This window comes from Pelmatolapia mariae, linkage group LG16_19 (genome assembly GCF_036321145.2).
Source record: "Pelmatolapia mariae isolate MD_Pm_ZW linkage group LG16_19, Pm_UMD_F_2, whole genome shotgun sequence".
In the NCBI taxonomy this organism is placed as follows: Eukaryota; Metazoa; Chordata; class Actinopteri; order Cichliformes; family Cichlidae; genus Pelmatolapia; species Pelmatolapia mariae.
The window spans coordinates 48,657,340-48,685,141 of record NC_086241.1 but is presented as its reverse complement, the minus strand read 5'-3'; the positions used below and the strand labels follow the sequence as shown (position 1 = coordinate 48,685,141).

General features: G+C 39.2%; 3 protein-coding genes across 5 annotated transcripts in view; all 3 read left to right on the top strand.

Moving 5' to 3' along the window:
• LOC134644159 (latent-transforming growth factor beta-binding protein 2-like) overlaps positions 1-4,220 on the top strand; it is an 87,976-nt gene extending 83,756 nt beyond the window's left edge. For 2 of the 3 annotated variants that reach the window (XM_063496910.1, XM_063496907.1), the window contains one exon: positions 842-4,219. In XM_063496910.1, the coding sequence (XP_063352980.1) occupies positions 842-1,017 (176 nt within the window). In that variant the 3' untranslated portion in view covers positions 1,018-4,219. Of the gene's footprint in view, positions 1-841 lie in introns of all 3 variants that reach the window. The other variant, XM_063496908.1, reaches the window with a different exon arrangement.
• Positions 4,221-5,779: 1,559 nt separating this feature from the next.
• On the top strand, positions 5,780-14,006 carry pomt2 (protein-O-mannosyltransferase 2). The gene is made up of 21 exons (XM_063498071.1): positions 5,780-6,607; positions 6,688-6,772; positions 6,858-6,962; positions 7,718-7,826; positions 8,036-8,144; positions 8,265-8,424; positions 8,520-8,626; positions 8,699-8,781; positions 10,321-10,430; positions 10,532-10,598; positions 10,724-10,784; positions 10,881-10,959; positions 11,098-11,249; positions 11,331-11,422; positions 11,517-11,593; positions 11,681-11,752; positions 11,854-11,913; positions 11,995-12,100; positions 12,179-12,319; positions 12,587-12,698; positions 13,299-14,006. Exons 1-21 carry the CDS (start codon positions 6,315-6,317, stop codon positions 13,402-13,404), a joined length of 2,286 nt encoding a protein of 761 aa, XP_063354141.1. The 5' UTR covers positions 5,780-6,314; the 3' UTR covers positions 13,405-14,006.
• A 577-nt stretch (positions 14,007-14,583) lies between these two features.
• lin52 (lin-52 DREAM MuvB core complex component) lies at positions 14,584-26,065 on the top strand. The gene is made up of 6 exons (XM_063498404.1): positions 14,584-14,611; positions 16,712-16,786; positions 16,872-16,909; positions 17,009-17,075; positions 17,265-17,348; positions 25,704-26,065. The coding sequence occupies exons 1-6, from the start codon at positions 14,593-14,595 to the stop codon at positions 25,757-25,759; spliced, it is 339 nt and encodes a 112-aa protein (XP_063354474.1). The 5' UTR covers positions 14,584-14,592; the 3' UTR covers positions 25,760-26,065.
• Positions 26,066-27,802: the final 1,737 nt, after the last annotated feature.

Below are 27,802 nucleotides of genomic sequence, written 5' to 3'. Positions count from 1 at the left end.
ACACAAAGAGGGTCATTTGAGATTGACTGCTATGAAATGACAATCAGACCTCCCATGCTGGAAAAGAGAAAGAACAACCTGTTGAAGGCCAAAAGGAAACACAATCCAGTGGATTGTTAATTTTACCATCATTCTTAGAAGTCCGGCTCTCAAGATGGCTGGGAAATCGAGTGCAGATCCTGTCCAGCTGACACGCAACATGACGGCATGTTTGATTAAAGATATATGAGATTCTATGCAACACGTTTATCGTGTGGAGGGAAAGTACCTCCAACAGCAAACCTTTGTGAAAGTAATTAAAACACTTGTGTTGGTCACTTGTTGAGCAGCTACGGCTGAGGAGATAGGATGAGCTGTCCACTTATCAGAAGGTTGGTGGTTTGATCCCCACCTCCTCCAGTCCATATATTGAGTGTCCTTGGCAGGAAGCTGAACCCCAAATTGCCCCTGATGCATTCACTGATTTGTGTACTGTATGATGTGAGTCGAACAATACTTCAAGAGAAAGGCAAGCACCTAATCCTCACATTTGAGAACTATTAGCTGTTTGATTTATTTTCTTGAAAAACAAGTAATTATCAAAAGTATTTTCATGTGTTTAAATCATAGTTTCTGATGTGGTCATGTATCACGATGAAAAGTTAGAACAGAACTCAAATTTGTTGGAGTTTAACATGGAAAGGAAAGGAAAGGAAAGCAAGGAGAGGAAAGAACAGGAAAGGGAAGGAAAGGAAAGAATTATAATTTTGAGGTGACCCCTCAGCAGCAGATGTGTCATAGGCAGCTTTTCCTTCTTGGATTCTCCCTGCTGACTAACTCATGCTGTGTCCTTTCTCCTCAGACATAAACGAGTGTGAGGACATCAGCGACAAAGTGCCTTTGTGTCAGAACGGGGAGTGCACAAACACAGAGGGATCGTACAAATGCACCTGCTTGCCGGGCTTCGTGGCCTCCGCCAAGCCACACAAATGCATCCCGGCGATCCCAGAGTCTAGGCTTAGGGAGGCAGGAAACTGAGTATGTTGGAGTGCCGGCTTCTCTGCCCATTTTCCCCCAGGGCTTGACTCTAAACCTCCAACAGTAATGCTGAAACGTCCAGTCTCGTTTCCCTACATACCACACGCACACATACTGACACATGTACATATAGAAAACACACACTTGCATTCAGCACAGGATGCATTTATATCCCCCTCACACACATTCAAGAGGACCAGGAATTGTGCAGTGAATGTATTACATGGGATTTAGCATTCTCCAAATATCCATTTGCCTTAAAGGGATTTTGTGGACTGATCTTTTTTATTCAGTAAGCCCAGGCAATTTGATATGCAGATATATATATTTCCACTTTATTTTCTCTATCACCTTCTCTTTTTGTGTGTTATTTATTTCATTTACATGACGGGCCTCTGCTAACTAAGAAAGCAAAATATTTCAGATGGCGTACTTGATTCGTCTCGTTTTACTTGTCTCGGTAATTGATATCAGAGACAGTGTGGGAAAATAATAAATGTATTTTGTAAAAGAAGGAATGTCATCAGAAATCAGCCATACTGTATATTGGGATGCTCATCACTGTCAAACCTCTCATCAATTCCTCAGTCTCAATTACATTGGACTAAACAGAAATTCAACACGGAACTTTTCCCACAGCTGTCTTTCTTTAAGATGACCTACAAGCTGCCATTGAAGAAGCTCTGGACCAAGAACTGGGAGGTCAAAGCAGCGAAACTTCCATAATACCAGCTTCACCCTTTATGTGGGCATGGAGAGACTGTAGATGTATAAGATGATCTGTGTGACACACGGAAAGCATTGTGATGTACTCTCACTGACCAGATCATTAGGTGTACCTTGCTAGTACTGGTTTGGGCCCCCTTTTGCCTTCAGAACTGCCTTAATTATTTGTGGCATAGATTTAACAAGGTCCTGGAAACATTCAGCAGAGATTTTGGTCAGTTTAAGTACAGTGATCTCATTTTCATGTTGAAGAAACCAGTTTGAGATGATTAGAACCTTGTGACACAGAGTATTTTCCTGCTGGATGCAGCCATCTGAAGATGGGTACACAGTGGTCATAAAGGGATGGACATGATCAACAACAATACTTTGGTAGACTTATTTGGTACTAATGAGCCCAGGTGGGATCTCTGCTTATCCTCCTGAGACCCAGCTTGTTCATTTATGTCCTCTGTAGTGGACAAACAAATCACAATAAAGTTCAACTGAAAGATTTTTTTTTCTCAGTTCTCAGGAGGAGAAATGTGCCAAGAAAATATCCCTCACACCATTACACCACCACCACCAGAACCAATGATCCATGCTTTCATGTTGATTATTCCAAATTCTGACCCAGCCATCTAAATGTCATAGCAGAAATGGAGACTCATCAGACCAGGCAGCGTTTTTCCAATCTTTGTTTGTCCAATTTTGGTGAATCTGACAGGACTTGCTCCCAGTGTGGTCGTTTGCAGCTGTAGCCAATCTGAAAGTTTAACATGTACATAGACCCTTCTTCTAAAACCTACAGATGGTCATGTGGGAAAAATCTAAGCAGATCAGCTGATCAAATCCCCCCTGCCACCTCGGCATCAACAACCATGTCCCATTAAGTTACTTAAATCACCTTTTTTCCCCATTCTGATGCGTACTTTGATCTTCATCAACTCGTCATGACCAGGTCTATTTACTAAAATGTAGAGTCGCTGCCATGTAATTGGCTGATTAGAGAGTTCCATTAAGGAGCAGATAAACAGTTGTACCTAATGAAATGGACAGTGAGCGTATTTAAACTGTCTTCTTATGTTTGACTCCATTTTCATGCGATATCAGCAGCAATGTAGGAAAACAGTACCTTTCTTATTAACAGTATTAAGCTTGTTTTACAGTAGACGATCACAGCGTTGATTCTTCTCTTTGTTGGCTTTGAAAGTGTGCGACGGCAAATTTGTTTCATGCAACCACATCAAACAGGCAAAAGGATTTCTTTTTCCACACATAACATATTTGGAATTCGAATCTCACATCCAGACACTTCCCATGTCTGCATCTCTGAACACATGTAAAGACAAAGGCTTCATTTGTTGGAGAGGTTTGGTATATTTTGTACAGATCTAGTACTATGTATTATTTTTGTTATATATTCTCTCATTGCATTATAGCACAACAAATATTTTGTTCGACATAAAACATAAAATGTAAGAAATATCTGTCATTATAGCTTTTTGTAGATTTATATGTCTGTAAAAATGTTTTTTAAAGCATTTCTTTTTATGTATGAGGAGAGTGGCTGACACTGTACCAGAGGAACTGTGTGAATACCCTGCCCTGTGGAGCAGACAATGAATTATATTTTTTGGAAGTGGCAGCACTGTTCTAATTACAGACATTCTGACTCCTCCATCGCAAAGACGACGCTTTTGGAATGCGAGCACCCACTTCTGCACATCACAACTTTACAGCTAAATATTAGTCGTTGTGAACTTTATTTGCTTTAGTCTCTGGTGGATCCTTATGTCATGAATGTATCATAGACAGTATCAGCTTTCTGGTTTCTGAGTAACCACACGTGCCTTGTAGTCTTGTATATTCAGGATGAAATTGCAGCAACACAGAAACATTAAAGTCTAATTCAGAGTCTGGAGGATGACTAAATTTTGCCATTAACCTGCTTCCCTAGCCTATAAACCTACAGTTGTATAAATATTTTGTGTTGTTTTCTACATCCACTATTCTCTTCTGGTTAAATCATCACCTGAACCATAACTTTAAGATTTAAAAGAATATTTAAAATCTTTCAAAACCACAAATAACCTGAGATAAATGTAAAGCTGTGGTCAGTGGAAACATCATGCTCATTCATTTTGTTTACCTCTTGACTGTAATCACTATCAGTCATCAAAATAAAACATAAAAAAAAAAGATCTGCGCGTTTGATAATTTACTTTGACAAATAGCACCCAACACACATTGCATTCACCATGTGTATACGCACAGAGTAATTTGGGGAGTTAACTGGGATAAAACAAGAACAGTAAGTTTGTTTTTGTATGCGATATACAAATGATGATCATTAAAGTGATTAGGGCTTATTGCTACACAAAGCTGTGAGGTTCCCAAACAGTGTGGTTAAAGTATCTACACCAATCATGGGCATATTATTTTGTAATCATGATATGTTTGGTGGTAATTGTTGGAACAATTTAAATCAATAAATAAAAACTAATAACTTATTTTATATTTTTAAAATAGTGTTTAATTATACTATAAGCTATCAAATCATTCTGAAGTAAAAGTATTGATGCAGAAACACATCTTGTGGTTAAACACGTGTAGGATTTCTTTCTTTTTCATTTTTTCACAAATGTCAGTGTTTTTCCCTCTAAAATAAATTAAGCCATATTAGTAACTACTGATGTTACTGAATTATTATTAAAGTAAATTTGTTTGAGAAACCATATAAATTTTTGGTAGCATTTGCGTGCACGTCATTCTTTCTGTCTGTAAACACATTAGCTCAAAAAGGCTTGAGAAACTTTGCAGGGGTGTAGAATGATGTGATGATTTATTGGTCAAAAATGGACAAAAAGCCTTATGACTTCGATAAATACTGTGATGACTATGATTCTTACACGTATGTTGTGTCCTGTCAACATATAGAAAGCAACATAAAACAATAAAAAATATCTTGTCACATTTGACCTCTGACCTCAGCTTCAGGGTGATTGATCTGAAGGCCAAAGTTTTACTATGTTTCTTGCTGTCAGTGTTTGTAATGATAACATATGGGTATATAAAGAATGATATATACGTATATTACAGTAACAGGTTATAACAATATGAATACATGTTCCTGAATGAGTAGCATTATTTTCTGGAAAACAAAAAAAAAACCTCTAGATTTTTATTACTAAACATTTAATCAAATTTTATTAAGTAATCAACTGAATGCTACCCATATATAGCTATAGCAACGTAAATAAAAAAAAATAATAATTGTACTCAAAACATAACAAAAGCCTACAATTTGCACCTGTTTCTACTGCACTACAAATTTCTTAAACTACATTTAAAAATACAAAATAAAGTTAAATAAAGATATACACAATATAATACTTTTCCTTTTGTTTTGACAACTATTTGTTAGGATGATCTATGACAAAATAACATTTTATTTAAATTAATACAGTTGTTTTGAATGCAGGGGTTGACAGAAATGAACACACACAAACATGCTGACAGTTTTTCTTCAGACTGTGGTAAATTAAAAGCTTAAAATGTCAAAGAAAAATGATTCAACATTGCAGCGCAAGACTGATCAGTGATGGATCAAATCCAGTTCCTATAATCCGTGTATCCACTAGGCTAACGAGTGTGGGGTCAGCAAGTGCATACTGTGTTAACAAAATCTACCGTGAGAGGTTCTCTTATTAATTAAACGTACTTATTATACTATATTTCCCTCTAGTGGGCTTACTTCTGAACTACACCTACTTATTCACGCCTTTCCACATTGGCCAAATTTTAAATGCGTTTATTCGCAATCTAAAAAGCGGCTCCCTGATCTGGTGATATGTTATACCATGAGTGTATTAAGGAAAACGGAAATGTACAAACACAATATTAAACAATATTAACAAACAATATTTTAGAAAAATCTCAAAGAAAAATCCCTAACATGCCAACATGACCCTTTCAGGGATCCGTAGGTAGGTATCCCTACGACATCCCAGAAGGATTTTGGGAAATTTAGTTTATTCTTTAATCGTCCATCGTCCATATAAATACGTGGATGTATTACACAGGAATACATCTCCTAGAAGCCAGCGTGTCTCAAACGTGTTTCATTGACTCGAGCTACAACCTCCCGTAAGGTGTCGGGTTGCTCCTAATGTAAACCCACTGATTAATTAAGCTGTAATTGTAGACTGTTAGCTCCTAGCTAATATTATTCTAAATGTCGCCATTGGACCAGCGGCGTACTTAGCTAGAAAGTTAGAGAGGGGGGTTATTGAAGACATTTCTCATTAAGTTGGGGACAGTGTAACTGATATCATGTGTTGTAATTTGTTGAGTAGACTAGGTGCGACGTTCACTGTCGGTATCGCCTGTTTTGACACACAGCTTTGAGAAGTGTTGCTAGCTGTTCAAACGTTTCTTCCTATTAATATCCGTGCTGAGTCTAGCTCCTCGCCCCCTGACAGCGCAGTTAGGTATCACCACATATCATATGGTTAGGTAGTATCACCCAAATACTGATTTACCTGGTGGGAAAGGGATCTAGTTGTTTGTATAACAGGGTTATTTTCCTAATGGCAAAAGCAGAATGCACTCCAAAGTGGAACACCTTAGCACTACGGAACAGGAAAACATGCCCCACACCAGAAAAGAGCTTTCAGACCACATTCACTCCTGTGTCCAAGGACAAGAACAGTCAAACTGCTGGACACTTAGCAGGAGGTGACACACAGTCCTCAAACGGACCATCTGGTCAGTTTTTGGCTAGAGGAAGCATAGAGTCTCCAAGCAAAGTGCTGCTGATGCTGGTGGCAGGGCTGTCTTTTTCTACACGCCTCTACAAGATAACTGAGCCCCCTCATGTGTGGTGAGTGACATTTACTCCATGAAGCAATGCTTACTCTGAGTCTTCACCTGTTTACAAGATGAGTGATTTGGGTCTTTCAGCTGGGATGAGACTCACTTTGGAAAAATGGGGAGCTACTACATCAACAGGACCTTCTTCTTTGATGTCCACCCTCCTCTTGGGAAGGTGAGATGGCAGAGTATGTCTTTGGCCTGTCTTCATGCAAGGCTCTTCAGTCCCGTACCTGTTGACCTTTGACACTCTGTTGCAGATGCTGATAGGACTGGCTGGTTACATGAGTGGCTATGATGGCACCTTTCCTTTCATAAAGCCGGGAGATAAATATGAAAACCAAAACTACTGGGGGATGAGAGGGGTATGCTGCTTGTCACACTTGGAAAACTGCTTTTTGGGTCAAAATATGAATTGACCAAATATAAGAATTCCCAGTCTGACACTCTGATTTCCCTGATAAAAAAAATCCTGGTTTATGATATGCTTCTGAACATTAAATCTGCTAAATTAGTTTGCATGTTAATACAAAAAAAAAAAAAGAGTTTTTGTGCTGATCTCAGGGGCATTTTCAAGCCTTTTCTGAAGTGCATTTTCTGCGTAATCACCAGTTAACCTAACCCCACAAACTGTATCTTTCTGGATTGTGGGAGGAAGCCAAAGTACCTGGAAAACATGCAAACTCCACCCAGAAAGGTCCCAGTAGGATGGTGGATTTGAACCCAACATTCTTTCTGTGAGCTATTGCTAAGCACCATACTAAATGTATGCTCTTTTTCATAAAGTCTGTCAATTTCACAGGTATTGAAATATACCCTCTGGAGCTGTGCTTATAAAGAAAAATGTAAATATTTAAACAATTAGTTTGAGGAAAATGTATAATGCCCCTAACTTCATCACAAAATATGTATATTTTATATGCAAACTTAAAATAGTAGAAAGCTCAAAATTGGTGGTTTCTTTATGAAGAAGTGTCTCAGAGATGGTCAGACTGGAAGCATGTATGCAGTCGACATGGAATTTCCTAATTGGCGATACAGTTTTAATAGACAAATGTAAGAAATACCTAAGAAATGAATTCAAGGTGCTGATTTGTTTGTTCTACCTCCTTTCCTGCAGTTTTGCGCCGCGCTGGGCTCCTTCCTCCCCATCTTTGCCTACCTTATAGTGCTGGAGCTGTCTAACTCCTGCACCGCTGCTGTCATCGCTGCTACCTTGCTCATATTTGGTAAATCATCATTTAATTGTCTTATGATGAAAGTTGCTATGGATTTCTTACACATACAAACAGTATGTAAGCAGCGAAGAAATGACTACACTATGACTCAAAAATGATTTTCCATCCTGGCCATCGTCTTCCTTTTCAGCTGATATCTCCTTTGATTACTGTGTATGTTGAGTTGAGGTAAATCAATGTGTTCAACACCTTTCTGACAGACACTGGCTGCATCACCATCTCCCAGTACATCCTGTTAGACCCTATACTCATGTTTTTCATCATGGCAGCAGTGCTGAGTATGGTGAAATTCAACCAGCAGAGATATAGGTAGGACACCAAGAGAATCTCAGTTTGTCAAGAGTGAAAGGTTCACTGTGGCCTGTTAATAATATTAACTACTTTCCTTCTTCCCTACTGAATGTTTTCTTTTCTCTCTGCTTTTTCCAGGTCCTTCGCTGCCTCCTGGTGGTTTTGGCTGGTACTTACTGGTATAAACCTTGCTGGGGCTTTGGGGGTAAAGTTTGTGGGTCTGTTTGTCATCGTCCTGGTGGGACTGAACACAATCTGGGACCTATGGAGTCTTCTGGGAGATATGAGTCTCTCGCTGGTAAACAGCAGGATATTTCTAAGCTTACTGGTGCCGATATCGTCAGTGAATATTGGAGGTTTGACCGCCCTTTTCCTCATGTTTCCTGGCACCAGGTGGACATTGCAAAGCACTTCCTTGCTCGGGCTTTTGCACTCATCCTGCTTCCCCTCATCCTCTATGTTACAATATTTGCTGTCCACTTTGTTGTGCTGAACAAAAGGTGAGAATGGGTGTTTAATAAATATGCATATGTTGACTTATGTGAGTAATCACTAAGTTTTTTTCTTGCCAGTGGACCAGGAGATGGTTTCTTCAGTTCGGCCTTTCAGTCTCGTCTAATTGGGAACAACCTACACAATGCATCTATGCCTGAGTGTGAGTTGCAAACAGAGCTCTAAATAAAACCAAATGTCACTGCAGCTGTGTTTACTTAAACGCTACTCAGAAAGTGGAAAAAGAGGTCAAAGAGAAACGTAGACATTCCTCTAATATGATAGCCAGATGGGCTGAAAGGTTTGCTTACATTTTACTGTCCTGGGAAAGTTTTATAAGGATTTCACTATCAAGGGTTTAATCCCTTAAGCGGTTGGTGCAAGGACCACTTGTTACTTTTCAAAACATTTCAATAGGCACTCTGAATAAATGTAATTATTTTACTTGTTTCCATGATGTAACACTTTGACATCAACTGTTGCTGATAAATGGGAAATCTATCGTTAATTCAGCAATTGTTAACAGTTATTTACCGTAAATGTCAAATGATATATTGATTACTAATCATTATTTACTAATTGTTTGATCATTTGTTTGTAGAACGCAGTCTGAGTCTTTATTAGAAAGTCGAAGCCGTTGCAATACTACATTGCATCACACAAATTTATGTTTGTGATATTTGCGGTGGCATAAATCACAGTAGACTTGGAGACAGCAATTTGGGTTCTGTTTCGCTGCTAAGTTCTGTTTTCATTTTGTGCTTTCCTCTAACTGTTTGGTTTGGTTTCGGGAAAGGCTGTGGGTCTGGTTACAACATTAGTTGGAAGACAGATCGGTCTCATTCTCAGATCAGTGCAAAAGCAAACCTAACAGCTTTGACTAAATGCATTTCTTAAGGACACGACTTTTAGGTACTGTTGATCTCCTACAGTTAGTTTTTAGACCTGGCACTTCTTCTTTTGTCCTCCACTTGTCCAGTTTCCTCAATTATTTTTAAGGCACACTTCACACGATGTATGCCAGGTTTTCCACTTTTACTTTGGGAATCACCTTCGTGCAATAATTTTGTGTCTGTCAAACTGTGTTATCTTTGCTAAACAAATGGAAACAAATGGCATGTTATTGTACCAGAGTTCTACTATCAGTGTGCCTAAAGAAACAATTTAAAATTGATTCTTAAGTGGCTTAACAAAAAAAAAATATTGCTGTGGTCAGAGACAAGGACTGGACTGAAATTGAGTGAAAAAGCAGCCGATGTCCAAAGAAAGACTTTTAGAAGAGCACTTTTAAAATAAAGAATAGCATTGCAACAAAGTCTTGCTCCTTCGAAGCAAAATATGAAGAAATAGGGGGCGACTCAAGACTTTTGTACTGTTCTGTAAGATTACTATAATATAAATATTATTAAATGCAAATTAATTGTTTAACAGGTAAATAATTGGACTTTATTAAATCACTTAGCTATTTAAAAAAAAGGACAAAGAAGAGAAAAAACACACAAATAATAAACACCTCCACCCCCCCACAAAAAACATTATTATGTCAGTATAAAAGTTTTATTTTGATTGTGTGCATTATGTGGTTATGTGAGACATAAACAAAAAAATGTGTTTAATTTAATATATTAATTTACATTTTCTTGCGATGGTAATTATACAGTGTTTCTCGTGATCCTCATGATTTGTTGTTTTTCTCATGCAGATCTGGCATTTGGCTCTACCGTTACAATAAAAAACCTCCGTATTGCTGGAGGTTATTTGCACTCTCATTGGCACTTATACCCAGAAGGAGTTGGCGCAAGGCAGCAGCAGGTCAGGCTACTTGTTGAAAACTGAAATATTTTATATATTTATATTTGTAGTTTCTTTGTTTTTTAACTTTAAATGTTTTCTTATGATTTCTTTGCTTACAGGTGACAGCCTACCTCCATAAGGACTACAACAACTTGTGGGTGGTTCACAGACAACAAGATAATAATTGTGAGGAACTGACATTGATGTATTTAACAATGTTGCCAAATACAATGTTAAAATCCAGCCAGGATAAAGAGTTGTTGTTTTATTGTTCATATCTATTGTTTGTTTGTTTTTGTTTTTTTAATAAGCTCAATCTGGCAACCCTGATCTTGTTCACCATGGTGATATCGTTCGACTGGAGCATAAAGAGTAAGTATTATGAGTGATGTGAAAAATTTTATTTAAAGTGATTCAGTCTCAGTTCTATCCCAAATCTCTTTGTGTGTGTGTGTGTGTTTCTTTCAGGACAACTCGTAACCTTCACAGTCACCTCCATGAGGCGCCTCTGACCAAGAAGCACTTCCAGGTTACAGGTTATGGCATTGTAAGGAAGGCTTTAACATAACATCTGCACTAAAAATACAGATTCAGTTGGACTTGACAGATTTATTGCATATTCTCTTTTGGGGTTTTATGGGTGTTCTGTACCCCAATACTAAAATTATTTTTGGTCTATTCTTAGAATGGCACAGGGGACGCCAATGACCTGTGGCAGGTGGAGGTGTGTGGAGGTCGGAAGGGTGACCCAGTAAAGGTGCTGCGCAGCAAAGTTCGCTTTCTACATCGAGCTACCGGCTGTGTGCTTTACTCCTCTGGCAAAACTCTTCCAAAGTGGTAAAACTAGCATACTTTTAAATGTGAGATGACTTTGTACACAACAGGTCAAAACACACTACAAGTGTTGTTTCTGTTTAGGGGCTGGGAACAAATAGAGGTGACCTGTAGTCCCTACTTGAAGGAGACCCCAAGCTCTCAGTGGAACATTGAGGACCATATTAATCCAAAATGTATGATTAATGCATTTAATGTATTCCTATTTTGCGTCTGCACTTCTTGATGTCAGACAGCAGCTAACATGTTGTGTATTGTGTGTTCTAACAGTACCCAACATTAGTCTGTCTGTGCTGAAGCCCAATTTTCTGGAAATCTTACTGGAGTCCCATATTGTTATGTTTAGAGTAAGTAGGAATGAGAGAATAAATAAGCTCATCTCTTAAAAGAAAGTGCATCTTCATATCTTTTCTTTTTATTATATTGTCTTTTAGGGAAATAGTGGCTTAAAACCCAAAGACAATGAGATGAATTCAAAACCTTGGCACTGGCCCATCAACTACCAGGTGCATTACACTCTATATAAAATCTATTTTAGTTATATATATATATATATTTTTTTTTATATCTTTTATCTTTTAACTTAATGTAATTTGTTTCTGTGAAGGGCTTGAGGTTTTCAGGAGTAAATGCGACAGAGTACCGCGTTTACCTGCTGGGGAACCCTGTGAGTTTGTTTTTAAGTTTTTATGCTTACAATCTCATTTAACCAGCAGATCAGTGTCCTCATGGTGAAAATGGTTTTCAGGTGGTGTGGTCGATAAATCTGGTCAGTTTGGGGTTGTATCTCACCATGGTGACGGTGGCTTCCATAGCCACCAAAAGAGGTTTTTCATTGGGCCAACAAAGAATAGGTATGGTAAATAATGGTGGCTTAACAGTATGTTTTTGCATAGTGACTTTAAGTAAAGTATTATTGTCCTGTGTTTCAGAGCATTCTCTTGTGCTTGTGAGAGGAGGTGGACTGCTGATGCTCGGTTGGCTCCTGCATTATGCACCTTTTTTTACGATGGGTCGTATCCTCTATTTTCACCACTACTTCCCTGCAATGCTCTTCAGCAGCATGTTAACAGGTACCAAACTGTGCTGAATTTCTGTATTCCAACTATAACGTGTAGAGGGGAGTGCAGAGGTACAGAAGTGAAGTAGAAGCCATACATAAGAACCTTTTTTCAGCAGGTTTGGTGGGTGAAAGTGTAGCCAATACTTCACTTACATCTTACTTCACTTAATGGCTTGCATTAGAGTCGACAGTGTTTGGGACACAGTTATCTCAGTTTTGCATACTTGACTGACAGTTTTTGCAATTTTGGTTAAATAATTGTATTTTTTTCGTCCAGGACTGACGTTAGACATCCTTTTCAGAAGTGCTGACCTTCTACTCCACCCACCTTATTCTTATTGGTTCCAGCAAACTGGGCAGCTGCTGCTTCTGTTTAGTATTCTTTACAGGTGAGCTGAGTACTATGAAGAATCAGCTTGTTCTTAACACGGTTACAAACAGCCTATCATTACTGTGAGATATCTGCTACATAAAATGTAGTTCCTTATGATAGTCCATCCATTGTTGTATACTTACTCTGATTGATGCTCCTAATGGTTTAATTAGCCATGAAGTTCTTGTAGCAGACTCTTTTTGCTGTGGATGAAAAGATTATGAATTATTAAAGGATTGTTATTTTTTTGTTGAGAGTTAATGACAAGATTAATACCTACAGTCCATCATGATTGATAAATCATTTAAGTTAAAGGAAGCAGGTGGTTCTTAATATGCTATATATTGTCATGTATATCATGTAGATGTAATACAGTTTTCAAGTTTGGATGGACTATCATACAGATATTCTAATAGGATTACAACCTTCTCATCTGGCTGTCAGAAAGAAGCTTCTCTGCTAATTCTTACTAAATATTAAAATAATAATTACACTGACGGTCTTACATGAACTACTTGCTGTTGTGACTTTAGATCTCATAGCCCATTTTAGCACATGAATGAAAGTATTTCATCTACTTTGTGTAACTGACTGTTATCCATTCACTGTCTGTCAGTTTCTACCTGTTTCATCCACTGTCCTATGGGATGACGGGTCCACTAGCACATGAACCGGGCAGCGCCATGGCTGGTCTGAAGTGGATGGACTCCTGGGAGTTCTAGTCTGCTTTGCAGGAAGATGACACTAATGATGTGACTTGCACCAACTGTTCTGAATATAAGGGACTTAAAACTGACAGAGTAGAGTGTTTGCACATAGAAGTGATTCTTAAAGGTACTGACTGAATTTCTACGTGTCTTAGTATTTGTGTCACAGCATTTGCACCTGACATTGTCTATCATGCATGAAGAATGCTTGATAAGGCAGACCTAACTCAATGCAATGTGAAAGCCAGATTGTGGTGTAAGTGGGAATCTTAACTTGATCTCTGAGATGCCTTAACTAACATCACAACTTCTGTTCCTAGATTTAATGTGTACTGTAATTCAAAACAATAAGCTAAAGTGCCTGAAAGGAAAAAGTTTTTAAAAAGTAAGTTTTAAAGGTTTAAATGCTACATCTCCCTGATTTTCGTTTTTAAATTTTGTACATAGTTAGAAACTATTGGACTGTATTTTGATTAGGGATTTTCTGATTTTACTCATTACTTAGTATTTTGGTACTGTATTTAGCCATTAGTGCTGTGTGTTACACACTATTTTTATACTATGTAAGACTATTACCGACTCTGTTTACATTTTAATGTGATCAATAAACAGTGATCCTGCATTCTGTATCTATACATGTAAAGTTCTCTACATTTTTGAAGTTGAAGGAAACCTTTAAATTGTTTTTATGTTCTGTACAATAACATGAAGCATGTCATTACTAGACATTAAAATGGTATTTTCAGTGTTGATAATTAAAATATGATTGACTACTTGAGATATCCCCAAAAGCTCAGAAATGTTTAGAAATCTGATAAAAGTCATAGAGTGCAAAAGATCATTCCAGTAATATCCATGTAAAAACATAAAAAGTAACACTGCAACAGCTTGATGTAGGTCCCCCTTGAAAATAATTACATATAATACATTGCTTTGGTTGCAGGTGTATAAACATATCCCTGTGCTCCCAAAGTTATATTGTTAGTTTAAATGTAGGAACCAAAGTCACCCCGACCAAAATATAACCGTCAGTTACTTAATGTTCGTTGTATTTTTTTTTCTGACTTGAACTAAACCGGCGGGCCGACTGGTGGCGTGTTTCTGAAGTACACAGTCATTGAGTACACCACATACACTCGTCAACGGGCAGAGCTGCTGCTGCCGCTGCCATTGGCTGTCGTTTATCACGTGATTGTTGTGAAGATGGCGTCTCCAAATGGAGGTAAATTCTAATTCTTTACCCTACGACGCTGTGTATAAAATGTAAAATTGAGATCTTTAAGCACATTAAACCGTTAAGAACTATAATCTTGTTTTAGTTGAAGACCCACAGACGACAGAATACGCATGTTAGTGCCGTATTTTTGCTGTTTGGACATGTTTTTCCGTTGGCTAAAGCTCTCACTAGCCCCGGTGTTCGGTCCAGTAAATGGGGAAGAAGAGCGGGTAGCAAGCTTGAATTCTGTAGTGTAGTCTTGACTCACAGAGCTGAAGCTGTGCATGCTGCTAGCTAAAATATTAGCTGTTAGTTACTGCTGTACTACTAACAGGTTAAATCATCCCTCCTTAGACCAGTTTCATAACAACTATAGTGTTTTTGTTTCGGTTGTATTGCTTTCTTCTTCTTTTTTCCAACGTTTTTTTTCTGTGTTGTACATCTCGTTATTTTTATTACTGGGAGCTGTGTACTTGAAATTGATCATTTTGTATGTTTAACAGTAAAGCACCGTGTGTTTTACAGATGACTGTAGACACTCACTGTTGTACCTCTCTCATAATTTCATCCATACAAATTGAGAGTAATTTAACCCAAAATTTAACATTGCAATCCATCCAATCTAGTCTTTGTGTAATTTGACATACGTCAGCCTTTTCTCCCCTTTTCCTCAAATGCACATTGCATTCTGTAAATATGCCAGGTTTGGGGGTAATAGCTCTTTGGGTTCCTTGATGTGCGAAATGCTATTTTATATTGTCAGTCCGTGTTATATTTGTCATTTCTTTGTAGATTCAACTGAAGAAATTAGAGAAAATTATGTTTTGCAGTTGGCTGCTAGTAACAAAGTGCCTAGCACCTCTTGAGTTAAGTGCTTTTGTATGCTTGAATGAATTCATAAATCAGTGTTAAGTGGCTTGACAAACAATCTTCTGAAAATGGTCAGGTGGTGATGATTAGGTGGAAAATAAGGGGAAAAGTAACAAATGGCCAAAGAAAAACTTTGAAATATCTTCACTAAATCTGGAGAACTACTGGTCAAGACTGGTCAAAGTCTGGCTCAGTGGAAGGAAAATGTAAAGAACTGATGGGTGGCTCAAGACTTTTGCACTGTACTGCACATGGCATTAAACATGGAAGATGTCCGGGGCTGTTAAAATAAGGTGTTATCACACGATTTGCCCAACAGACTGGCTCTGACCCCATTTTCTGCCTGTATTGTCACTACTGTGTACAGGTCATGTTACTGCTGAGCAGATAATGGTGCACAGTCAATCAGTGTTTGTGAAATACAGTGCTGGAAAGCTGGTAAACAGTCTAGCATTTTCCACTTTTTATATAATTGTGACATGCTGTAAGTATACATAGGCAACTTAATTCTATGTTAATTCTTAAAGCTATTACATCCCTGTAATTTCACTGGATGGATGAAACACCATTCTTGCTAAACATAGATCCTTATCTGTTATTTTTTAATGGAGCACTTTGTGCCTTATCAGTCCAAAATAAGGTTTAGTGACTGTGAGTACCATAGAATTTGATATAGATGGGAATATCGTTACTCTGTAATCAAAATAGAATTATTTTTTTTTATTATATGATAAAGGTGATCATTAAACACAGCTGTGTATTGATTTTAGGAGACTCATGTTTCTCTGAACAAGTGAACCTGAAACATGCTGACAAAATTCCCTCCTCATAACAGAGACACTTAAACCCTGCTGGCTACAGTTTAACAAGTATATCTAAAAAAAAAAAATCATTCGGCTTAACCACTTATTCAGGATTATTCAGTGTTGCAGGGAGAATGGACCCTATCACAACTGTCACTGGGTGAAAGATACCCAGGGATTTGTTTATTTATTTTTTATAAAGATGTTTTTATTCTGTAAAAATCCATCCATCTACTTAGTGCCTAGCTCGTCAGATGCCTGAGGTGGCTCCTTCTGATGCAGAGGAATAGCAGCTCTAAGGAAACGCTGAAACATCATTTTGCCACTGGCATCCACAATGTCATTCTTGCATTCGTTGCCCATAGTTCATGCCTCGTGGTTACAGTAGGAACATAAATCTACTGGCTCTAATTTGTTTTCTTTGTCTTGATAGGTGATGATTTTGAGTCATCATTGCTGAGTTTTGAGAAGTTGGATAGAGCATCACCAGACTTGTGGCCAGAGCAGTGTAAGTTTATCTCCTGCTCCTATGTGACTGGTTACCGTAGCTTTTATCATGCATAAACTTTATTATTCTCTGATCTTTCATACAGTGCCTGGAGTCGCAGAATTCGCTGCATCTTATAAAAATGTGAGTTAGATTTAATATGGCTGAGTTTGAGTTACACATTAGAAACATAAATAGGCTTGTCACACTTCATGATGCGTGATCTGTAACTCTTTATCACAGCCCATCTGCAATTCACCCCCAAAATGGATGTCAGATCTGGAGAGTGAGGATATTGAAATGTTGAAAGGTTGGTCCAAATAGCCAAAATGATGGGGTTTTTTTTCAGACAGATTTTTCAATTTACTTGTTACAGTTGGTGTTAAACAGAAAGACTGGTGGACAGAGGCAGACTTACTATATAATCCTGTCAAATGGGTTAACATTTTGCTGAAGTTAGGTTAGCGCTTTTATTATGGGTCTTATTATCCTTCTGTAGAGCTGGGTAGCCTGACCACAGCCAACCTGATGGAGAAGGTCAAAGGACTTCAGAATCTAGCGTACCAACTGGGCTTAGAGGAGTGTAAGTACACAAACAGCACACACATGCCAGTGTACAGATAATCCAGCCTTTATACCTTTAAAATCACTGAGAGTGCGAAAAGGATGTGGTCACATGTTACCACTAGATGGTGCTCATTGGCCTCTCTTGGGTTTTATTTCTCTGTCTGGAAGAAGTAACTTCCCAGCATCTTTAAGAATCATAACACTGAGAAATCCTAATAGATTTAAGTTCACGTGGGCCTGTATGCTTTTGTCCAAAGACAGAAAAAAAATGAAAATGTAACTTCAACTCCCAAAGCTTGTGTCTAACTTCAAGCATATTGACCTCAACATCTTAAATACCGTATTTAGGGTAATATTGGTAAACTTGAATGGTAAGAAAGAAAAGTATGCCCAGAGGAAACAAATGCCTAAGCATTTGATGGATGCAAAATCTATTTTTAATCCATTCCCCCAGTGCCACCATTGTCATAATCCTTGTGGAGTGTGGATTAGAGAGATGTAGCTAAGTGCTCATATTTCCCGAAGAGAAAAATCAGTTTTAATTTTTCCAGTTTAGAAGCATGCAAGTGGTGGAAAACTGTGATATACCCCCGTCATGGGAATACAACCTTAGCATTTTTTATGTTTACAAATATATATGGAAAGTTTGCTAACTCAATTAAATTACCACCTAAGGGCAAAATGGTCAGATTTTAGCTCAATTACATTAGAAGTGCAGTACTTTGTAAAAGTCAATAAAGACAATCTGAGCCAAATAATGCAAAAAATAATATGGATAGGCTTTGATGAAAATTTGAAAGCAGCACATGTTCAACTATCTAACAATGTGAGATTTTTAGATGGTTGAGTGATTTTAATGGCAAAGATTTGCTACAATGCTGTGATCTACAAATGTCTGTCGGTACATAAATATTAACAGGGTGCCTGTGCTTTAGTTGCATAAGCCATAACTTTAAAATCTATTTAGTTGAAAAATGTCTGATCTCCCAGCCTTTGCCTAAACCAGGAGAAGCATGTAATCTGGCTGGTATAAAGATGTTAGCTGTCATAGGTGCAGGACTGCAGGCTTTGCAATCATGTCATGTACCCCGGGATGACGGGACACAATGACGGTTATTATTGGTGTCAGAGCAGCCCTGTAATCGGTGCCTGTTTAATGCTCTCTGGTTTAATTTTCTCCTTTTCCGGGCTGTCAGGGGAGGCCTTGTAAATCTCAGCTACTTTTTCATCATGTTTGTGCACTCTTCAGTACCCGTAAACATACTCCGCAGAGGCATGGCAGAGCGAGGGCAGAGGACAGGATTTACTGCCCTCCCCCCCTCAACATGTGGACCATTAAAGTTGGACCTGGTTAATGGCAGAGCACAATCAAGTAGTGAAAACCCACCCACCCTACTGCAGTGAGAAAGGAGATTTGAACCAGAAATTTCCCTTTTCCTAGAATGCGCTTAAGCAGAATTAGTGTAGGTTTTTGCTTTGTCTAATATTTGTACATATGTATGTAACATGGATATGAGGGGGATAAGGACACACCCTCCTCCCACAAGCAACCCAAAAAAAGGGCTGTGTGATGCTGGCCCAGTTAGTCCCAGAGGGTTTGGCGCGTGCCTATTCCTCAGGCCCCATCTGTTACTCCGCCCCATGATGAATACCCCTGTCGTGGGCCACTGAGCGTGGGCATCAAGCCTGTGGTCTCTAGGGAAAGCTGAGGACTCTGATAAGTGCTGTTATTGGAGGTAATTGAAAGCTGAGTGTTCCTTTGGGATGCACTGAAGGGCCTCAGCTACTGAGACGACTGGTAACACGGCTGCTGGAGCTGGTGGGATTTTGCACTCTCACACTTGTGGCCTCAACTGACTGCCATTTAACATGTCTTCCCTAGAATGTGTCATTAGTTGTTGTTATTGAAGATTCATATTACACAGAACAACAGAAAATTTGTTGTTGTTGTGGTTGTTGAGTGTTTTTATGAACTTATAACAGTGACATCAGATGTTTCTCAGCAGTGGTTACTATAATATATTCAGAACATGCACCCTTTTAAAGTTTTAAAGTTAACCCTAACCCTAACTATATTTTCCTCCTTCAAAATTTTGTCAGGCGTTAGAACTAATCAAAATAATTTTGTCATCTCCACATTGCTATAAAAATTGTAAGGAAAAATATCACTTATAATTCAATTCCAAAAAAGAAAAACGACACGACTCGTTGCCTTCTGGGTGTGCAATCATATGTCATGGCTTCTGTTGCACCCTGCGTTACCTCTGTCCTGCCATGATGCCACCTAGCACATACCCCGGCCAACCCTGTTGCATCTTCTTGTGTGAAGGTGAGACTGAAGGTCACCCTGCTTTGACAGCTCCTAATGGGGCTTCATCCACCACCACCTCCTCCACACCCTTAGGATCAATCTCCGGCCTATTAGAAGCATGCCGCTGCTGAATATGATTGCATTCACTGGGCCCCACTAGTGCTAATGTGCCTCCATCAATCCATCAGGGCGGGCTGACCGCAGGGCGGGTGGTTATGAAGTACCTCAGCTGACAACAGCTGAATGAGGAACAGAGGATACCTCCCCACCACCGCTACCACTCTTCCTCCTCCTCCTAACCTCTGCTAGTTCCCTGTGCTAGCCTTTTTACCTGTCCCCTGCTTTTCTTTGCTCTCATAGTTACAATGAATGGCAGCGTTGTGGTGCATCTCATTCACAGTGGCACCTCATGTGTGCTGAAAGTAAAATAAGCATCTAGGATGGTTCAATTCTTACCTTCTTAATCATCTTAAACACTTAGTACCCGTAGGCTTTCTATTATTAGCTTTCTGAAATTGGCTCCCGCACAGGCATTGCTAAAATATGGATGGGTGTTATTTCGTAACTAGCACTAATAATTATACACGTCATCATTCGTCATCTTGAAAACTCTTAAGTAGTTCAACAGACATATTGCAAAAGGCTGACATGAGCATCTCCTTCCATGGTAAGCATGTTGCAGCTGTATCTGACAGAGCTTCGTCATATCTTATACAAGAATCAGTGTTGGGGCTGTGTGAGAGAGGCAGAGCTAACACACAAACACACATACTCACTGCTCCTCAGTCCTGCCTGCCTGCCTGCCTGCTGCCTCCCTGAGCAGATCGGAAATGACACCTCATTTCCATAAAGGCATTAGGAATTCATTGGATTTTCTTTCCCAGCTAATCATAGTGCGGGTGTAAAACCTTTTAGGCTTTTTAATGAATGATTTTTGACTGATTGCCTATTAATAAGGACACCTCTTGAACAGGCATAGGCTGGGGCAGGGGTTGGGAGGTGCAGATGTGTTTGTTTTGGTGTGTGGATGTGTGTGTGTGTGTCAGCCAGGCGAAAATGCATTGGAGGTGGAGGAGGAGGAGGAGGAGGGGTGGGCCTCTCTCGGTTGGGACATAAAGAGGAACCAGTGGCTCCCCTGGGAAATCACAGCTCGTGTCTGCATCTTAAATATCCCTGTGAAGTATCAATAAGTGGGTAATTGAATTTTGAACACAAACATGAGCGTCAGGTGTATGTGTAGCAAGGCGGGGGTGTTCAGCGGGTGCGTTGGATGAATATGTGTGCCTCCAAGTCCTTCCATGCTTGAGTGTTTGTGTGTGTCATTTCCTCTGTGTCTCCCTCATCCCTGGGGACAAGGGCAGTGAAAGTGGATGTTAAATCCATTAAATAAAGCTTACACCCCGTAATAGCTGAGCACCTCTCGGCGATGGTCATTGAGGGTCAGATAAGTCCTCTTAACGCTTAATGAAAGTGAATCGGGTCCGTCAGACTTGGGGTCTGCGACTTCAGTTAACCCAGGTGGTCATCGGTCCTGGCTTCTAACAGGCATCCGGGAGCTCACTGGGAGCATGCCATTTGGATAGTGGGGGGGGGGGGGGAATTTGGGTTGGGCAAAGTGATGATTACTCTCATTTTATACACAGGGGATTGGTAGGAGGGGGGCTGTTACAATGGCACGCAGATCACTTGTTGTAAATGAGAGGAAAGTGAGATGTTACACCACTGCGTTTCCTCTGCATTTTCATTTCATCCACATGGGATTTGGCAAGTGAGGATGATTTACCAGTGTGGAGCAGAAAATTGCAGCAACATTTGGGTTGCAACAGTGCAGGCTCTGATGCTTCAGAGGGCATATTTCCTGGCATACTTAGCCGCTTGCAGATATAGGTTAATCTCCATTGTTTCAGTGTACCAAATCAGAACCAAAATCCACATCCAGAGGGTATGGGGCTGATGAGGTACAATTTCTTATTTTTTTTAAATTTGCAAATCAAGCCAAGGGGAATGTTTAATTTAGGTACAATTGACATATACTGTATGTTGTGGCTGTGTTTGATAACCTACCATAACATATGATGATGGAATCTGTGGCCATTAGGGCTAAATGATAATTAGATGGTAACAAATCAACAGGACAAGGCGATGGCCTGCAGAATCCATAAGGTGCCATTTAGTATGGATGGTAGTCGTAACAAGATGCTGATTAACTTAGTGCAAAATTAGTGATTGACCTTTCTAATCAACTAAACAAATCTCTAAGTCTCCCTAATCAGTATTGATCTGATCTCTTCGGGTGTATGACAAAGCCTGTGTGTATGTGTTTGTGTGCGTTGGTCAGCAAGCTTTTGAGTGAGTGTGCGCTTGTCAGGTTTTCTGTAGTGATGCTCTTTTGTTTATTTTCCAAAAATGAACAGCTATTGGAGTCTCTTTTGATCAGTCATAGAAAATCTCGAAAAGACAGATCCAGAAAAATAAACATTGTAATTAAGATCAACCACTTATTGTTACATTTTATCTGAGATACATAATTTCGTCTGAGTGTGTTTGCAGTATATGGCAATTTTTGTGTGATTGTTATTTTGGGGGGGGGGGGGGGGGGGGGGGGGGGGGGTACCACTTTGGTCCGTCTATACTTTGTAAACATGGATGCTGGGCTCAAATCCAAAATGAGTTACAGGGAAAAGAGAACATGGATATGAAGTAGAAAACAATGAAGTGCAAATGCAGTCTGAATGGGAGAAGACAAAGGCTGTCTTCAAAATTTTCCTTATGTCTACTCAGTCCTGCAATAAAAAGTGTAATATAGTGCACTAACTAGATAACCACTGCAGACAGCTGTTAACATATATCTTCCCTTGCAATAGTTTTTGTCTTGTCTTTCCCCTCAACCCCCAACCAGTCATGGCATGTGGCTGCTCTGTCCTGAACCTTGTTCTGATGGAGGTCTCTTCCTGTTAAAAGGGAGTTCTTCCTTCTCACTGTCACCAAGTGCTCGCTTATATCTGATTGTTGGAGTTTACTCTCTAATATTGTAATGTCATTACCAAACAATATAAAGTCGTTTCAGGTCACTCTTGTTGTATGTTGACGCTAAAAAAATAAAATTGAATTGAACTGTGTGACTGAGAGATTTCGTACTTTACTTGGATATATTATCACTCCACAAATAGGCATAATTCTTATTATCCCTGTTGCATAAACAGCAGAATGCTGCACCACATTTAAGGCCATAGACTCTACTACGTTGCTGTTTTTTTCTGTACATTGTAGCTGTCATATCTCTGAGCATTTATAAAAATTCTGTACATGAGTATATTACAGAAGCATGCTGGAGACTGCAGCTGTAACAGTGCTGTAAATTTTCAGTGGAATTGCAGAGTAACATTGCTCATGCAAAAGAGCCAAATCCTTTAAAATAATAGCAATAATAGTAGTAGCTCTCTTGCATTATACTGCAGATGCAAAAAGCTTTAACTAAAGTCTCAAACATACTTTTAGAACTTGTTTTAATAGAGGATTTTTATGAAACTCATGCTGCTTGGGCTACTGCATTGTTAAAACATATGAGGAGTGTTAAGCTGTTTTGAACCAAAAATAAGACAGAAAAAACGACAGAGAAATAAAAAGAGAAAAAATACAGACAGTTTTTTGTGGATATTCTCAGATTTTGTTAACCTTTTTCAAACATCATACTGGCTTTTGTTATCATTTAGGGTTAAGGTACTTTCAGTTTCAGCTGGACAGAGCCTGTGGTATGGCTGCAGACAGTAACAGTATATTTAGTTACAGTTTGTTCTCGCTTTGCATTTTTTTAAAGCTTTATCACTAACACACAGAGCCCCGCACGCTGCCAGCGCTTCTCGTTTTATGAAAATAAATCCCACATTACTATTTCATAACTTTAATTTAATGTCTTTAATGTTATGATATTAGATATTTGAGTTTCTATCTCAGAAAGGGGAGGCTGAAGTGAACCGTAATTAATGAGACATTCAGCAGGGCGCGTAATCTCAGGAGAGGCACTGCTATCTTTGATCTGTTTTACAGGTTGAGCTCGTCACGGGTTGGAGAAATTGATAATAAGAAGGAGAGAAGCATTTCATGTTAAAAATCCAAATATTAACTGCTGCCCTTTTACCGTTCCTTCTGATGCTGCTTCAAATAATAGTGACACCATCTTTCTGCCAGTTTAAGGGTCATCCCAGTGTAATTGCTTTCCCTTGCCTAATTTTGATGGCTTCACTTCAATCTAAAGAATCCTATGCGTGGCCAGAGGTCCGTTGATGACTCCGTTTAGGGTGATTTGAAGAGATGGAAAATTGGAAAATGAACCCATCCCATTCCAGTTAGCATCATCTTCAACCTAATGATGGACACCTCAAGGTGACATGGCCCCCACGCCCAGATGCACCATTATCATTCCACCCTGGGCAACTCATCTAAATTACTAACTGCCCTGGCTTTTTCATTAGCCACATTGGGCAGAGGAGGCGGGGCCCCTCTGCACCAGCACACGCAGACACCAAACAGGCGTTATGAAGGTGAGCGACTTTGTGCTTAAAGCCCATTTAAAATAAGTTCTGTCTGCTGCTGTGTCATCATTTATTTGTCTGATGTACAACATTTGTAACAGTAAAGAAGGCGATCCAAGCTTTGTGCTTTTTAAAATCTGTAGTTGAAGCAGAGAGGCTGATCCTCTTCTTATCTCGAGTAGAGTAATTACTGTACCTAGAAGGTGCCTCTGTGGGGTTTATGATGATGCTGCAGGAAACTGTCTGTAGTCTCTATATTCACACTCGGGTTTGTCTTTGATAGAAAAGCGTCAGCAATGATTGGTCTCCCAGAGAAAGCCATTTTAATAAAGGATCTTCAGCAGGGACGATTATGTTTCAAGACTCGGTGCCAAGATGCTGGCAAAACCTTGTTCACTGAATCCCACTTGAATACATTTCTTTATCTGGTGAGCGACAATATTGGTGTGTTGGTAGGGTTGGTCTTTTATTAGTGTGTGGATGTGATAAAATTGCTGTTCATTATACACATTTCAAATTAAATAGCTCACACTCTGTTATAATGGAAAATCTAAAAGGTATGAAGACTCATCTCCTGTAGATACAATATAGAAGGATCTATTATGCTCTTTTCCAGCTCTATTTTTTTAATTCTCACATTTTATTCTATTTTCAGAGTTGAAAATAATCCTCCTTACTGGGCTCTTCTCTTCTTTCCTCAATTCTCCTTTTTTTTCTGATTGGCCGCCCCTTAATAACGGAACATTTTAATAGCAAGTGAGGCTGCTGCACTCACCGTGTATTATGTTTAAATTCCATCTGAAGCATCAGCTTCCACAGAGTTAAATTATAAAAAAAAAGGGAAGAAAACCAACAGATTTAAGAACAGTTGTATCCAGAGTTTTAACTAAACTAGCAACTCATAGTTTTTTAGGACAGTGTGCTGTTGAGGCAAAGCACTGTGAATCTTTGTTTCTTGTCTGAATAATGTAATATTTCTTGGGGAGGATGACCTGTCACAGCCCCTTACATTTATCAATGGGACCTCTAGGCTGGCAACTACTAAGTTCATTGCACAACCCTAACAATGAAGCCTTCACTCACTCAATTATTCATCTTAATACTTGAATGAGTATTATGTTTCTGTTAGTGTCTGTCACTGTTCATAACCTGTAATCATTTTTGCTTCTTAAATCACATACACATTAATACTTTTATACATGCATAGGTCTAAGTACCTGTATCTCACTACAGTGAGGCAACAATTTTGTAATCACAAGACTCTTTGGTAGTTACGTCTCAATTTTATGTTGATTTTCATGTCCTGAATGAACAGATGTTTGTATAAATTGCCTCCCGATGTGACACTGGAGATATTAAATACATGCTTTGCATTACTAACAAGCTTTTCTGAAGTTGTTAGAGCTGTAACCAAGTGTTGCACAAGACTGATTTGTTTCTGATTTTAACAACTTACTAAGGAGACTGTTGAAAGGTCTCTGACACTGTGCTGTAGTTTATCTAAAATATGTGTTTTCTTGTTTTCCAGCCAGAGAAATGACCAGGGGAAAGTTCCTAAACATCTTGGAGAGGCCCAAGAAGTGATTTATCTTTTCTTTTTCAGCTGAGCGCAATTTTTGGATTTCACAGTGATTGCAGTCGTTGCATTCACCAGTACGCTATGAACATGTTCAGACCTTCACAGTCAAGTTCAAGGACTGCATTCTGATTAAACAGAGCAAAATGCTCACCAACATTGCTGATGTCTTCTCATCAGACTCCTCTGTACAACTGCTGTTCTCTAAATAATCTTTTTTTTTTTTTTTTGAAAGTTTTTACTTTTCTCTGGATTTCTCCCTGACTTGTAGATCTACCTTGATTAAATGTTCCCTATTTATTCATACTTTTGAACATGATCCTTTTTTTCAGTTTGTGAAATTATAAAATAAACTATTAAAATGAAAAGATCTTTGCTTTTAAAAAAAAAAAAGAAAAAAAAAAGAATTTAAGTCTCCTGTGAATTGATTACGTTTGCAGCCAAAGGAGCCAACTGTAGTGATGCAAAAGTTTTTAGAGACTGTTCAACTTTTAATTAGGGCAATAACTTCATGCCTCTGCCACTCCACAGAGTGCAGCACCTCTCTGCTGTGGACATGTAAGGAGCTCCGACGTGGGAGTGCTTTCTCGGCTATCGGGGCATGTTTTCTTTTTAATGAGCATTGGAAGCAGGGTCCCCTACACAAAACATTGCGTAAAAATAATATTGCTCATTGTCATCGCCGTTAATAAGAGTTGACATAATTACTAGGACCATTTCTTTTCTAATTAGCACACTTCAGCATTGTCGGAGCTAGCGGCCGGGTAAAAAGAGAATCAGACAGGCATGCCGAATGGGAAACAAAAAGAAGTCCATCCGCCATAATTAGGTAAGACAATGCCTCGGACTGTTCTCGGCTGGAGATGTCGCAGGGGCTCTGGCCGCTCACTCCCAACAAGTTACACTTCTCCCCAGGCCGGTAATAAGCCCCCAGTCGTCTTTCCGATTCACACGGACAGAGGCCGCCATTGCCTCACTGGCTTCACCCCTCGTGACCTACACGGACCCTGGCTCACCCCTCCGAAAATATGTATTCATGCAGCACTTTGGCTTTGTCCGTGTTTCTTACTGAAGTGTCCTGGGACGCGCAGTCTGGCGAGCCGTTGACGCAAAGTGTGGATAGAAAAGAAGCCCAGCCCGTCTTTATTTATGGCCTCAATAAGCTGTGCACGCTTCTTAAGCTGGAGTTTGTCATTCGGGTGCTGAGAAACATTAGAAATAAAACCAGGGATTTCACTGAAGAAATTTTTTTTAGATCTGATCCCACCAAGTGTCACCAATGACTTGTGACGTGGTAGCTTTATGAAGTTAAAACATTTACTGATAATTTGTAGATATTTTAAAGCCACAAAAAATAAATTGAGGGTTTCCAGATTTATCGTCTCTATTCTCTTTTCGGAAGGCCTTCGTTTATTAATGTATTCAATATTCAAGTGCAGTACACTTCCTAGGTTCCTCACGTTTGCTAAAAGGTGAAGTCCCTCTAGATATAAATATTAAAAACTACTTTCATATTGTCTGTGAAAGCCCCCGCACAAAAATGTGTAATAATGTTATTTCAAAGCAGGACAAGTAAAGAGTTTGTGAGGGGATTGGTTGAAATCATGCAAATTCTATTCACATTAAAGTGCAGAAGCTTAGATTATGCATTCTTTTATTTATGCTCTACAGAGTGCATTTGACGATGGTGTGATTCTAATCGTTGGCTGTTGCAGAACTTCTATACACATTATAAAAAAGTGCATTATTTTAAAGTCAGTGTGTCTGCATTTCCCGCATTTATGCATTCAGTGCAACAACTGTAGTGCCCATTTGAAGTGGCCCTGCCGTCTGTGGGACTGGTTGAATGTAGACACCTGTTGATGCTGACTGGCGAACATTGATCAGTCTGCTGAGCGCTGACGTGTTAAACGAGCTGACATCCTCAATATGGTGTACGCACTGGTGGCTTCCTGTCACCCGTATAGCCTCAGTCCAGCCAAGCAGTCTCTTCGAGAAACGGGTCAGTCCCCGCAGAGCTGGTCATCCATATGGAGGGAGAAAAAAAAAGA

Bases quoted from the DNA above. Each gene is read 5' to 3' on its own strand.
- pomt2 (XM_063498071.1), top strand. From the start codon at position 6,315: ATGGCAAAAGCAGAATGCACTCCAAAGTGGAACACCTTAGCACTACGG. The intron at 10,785-10,880 runs GTAAGTATTATG...TGTTTCTTTCAG, and splicing joins GTTCGACTGGAGCATAAAGA to GACAACTCGTAACCTTCACA. The intron at 11,250-11,330 runs GTAAAACTAGCA...GTTTCTGTTTAG, and splicing joins GGCAAAACTCTTCCAAAGTG to GGGCTGGGAACAAATAGAGG.
- lin52 (XM_063498404.1), top strand. The intron at 16,787-16,871 runs GTAAGTTTATCT...TCTTTCATACAG, and splicing joins AGACTTGTGGCCAGAGCAGT to TGCCTGGAGTCGCAGAATTC. The intron at 17,349-25,703 runs GTAAGTACACAA...CTTGTTTTCCAG, and splicing joins CCAACTGGGCTTAGAGGAGT to CCAGAGAAATGACCAGGGGA.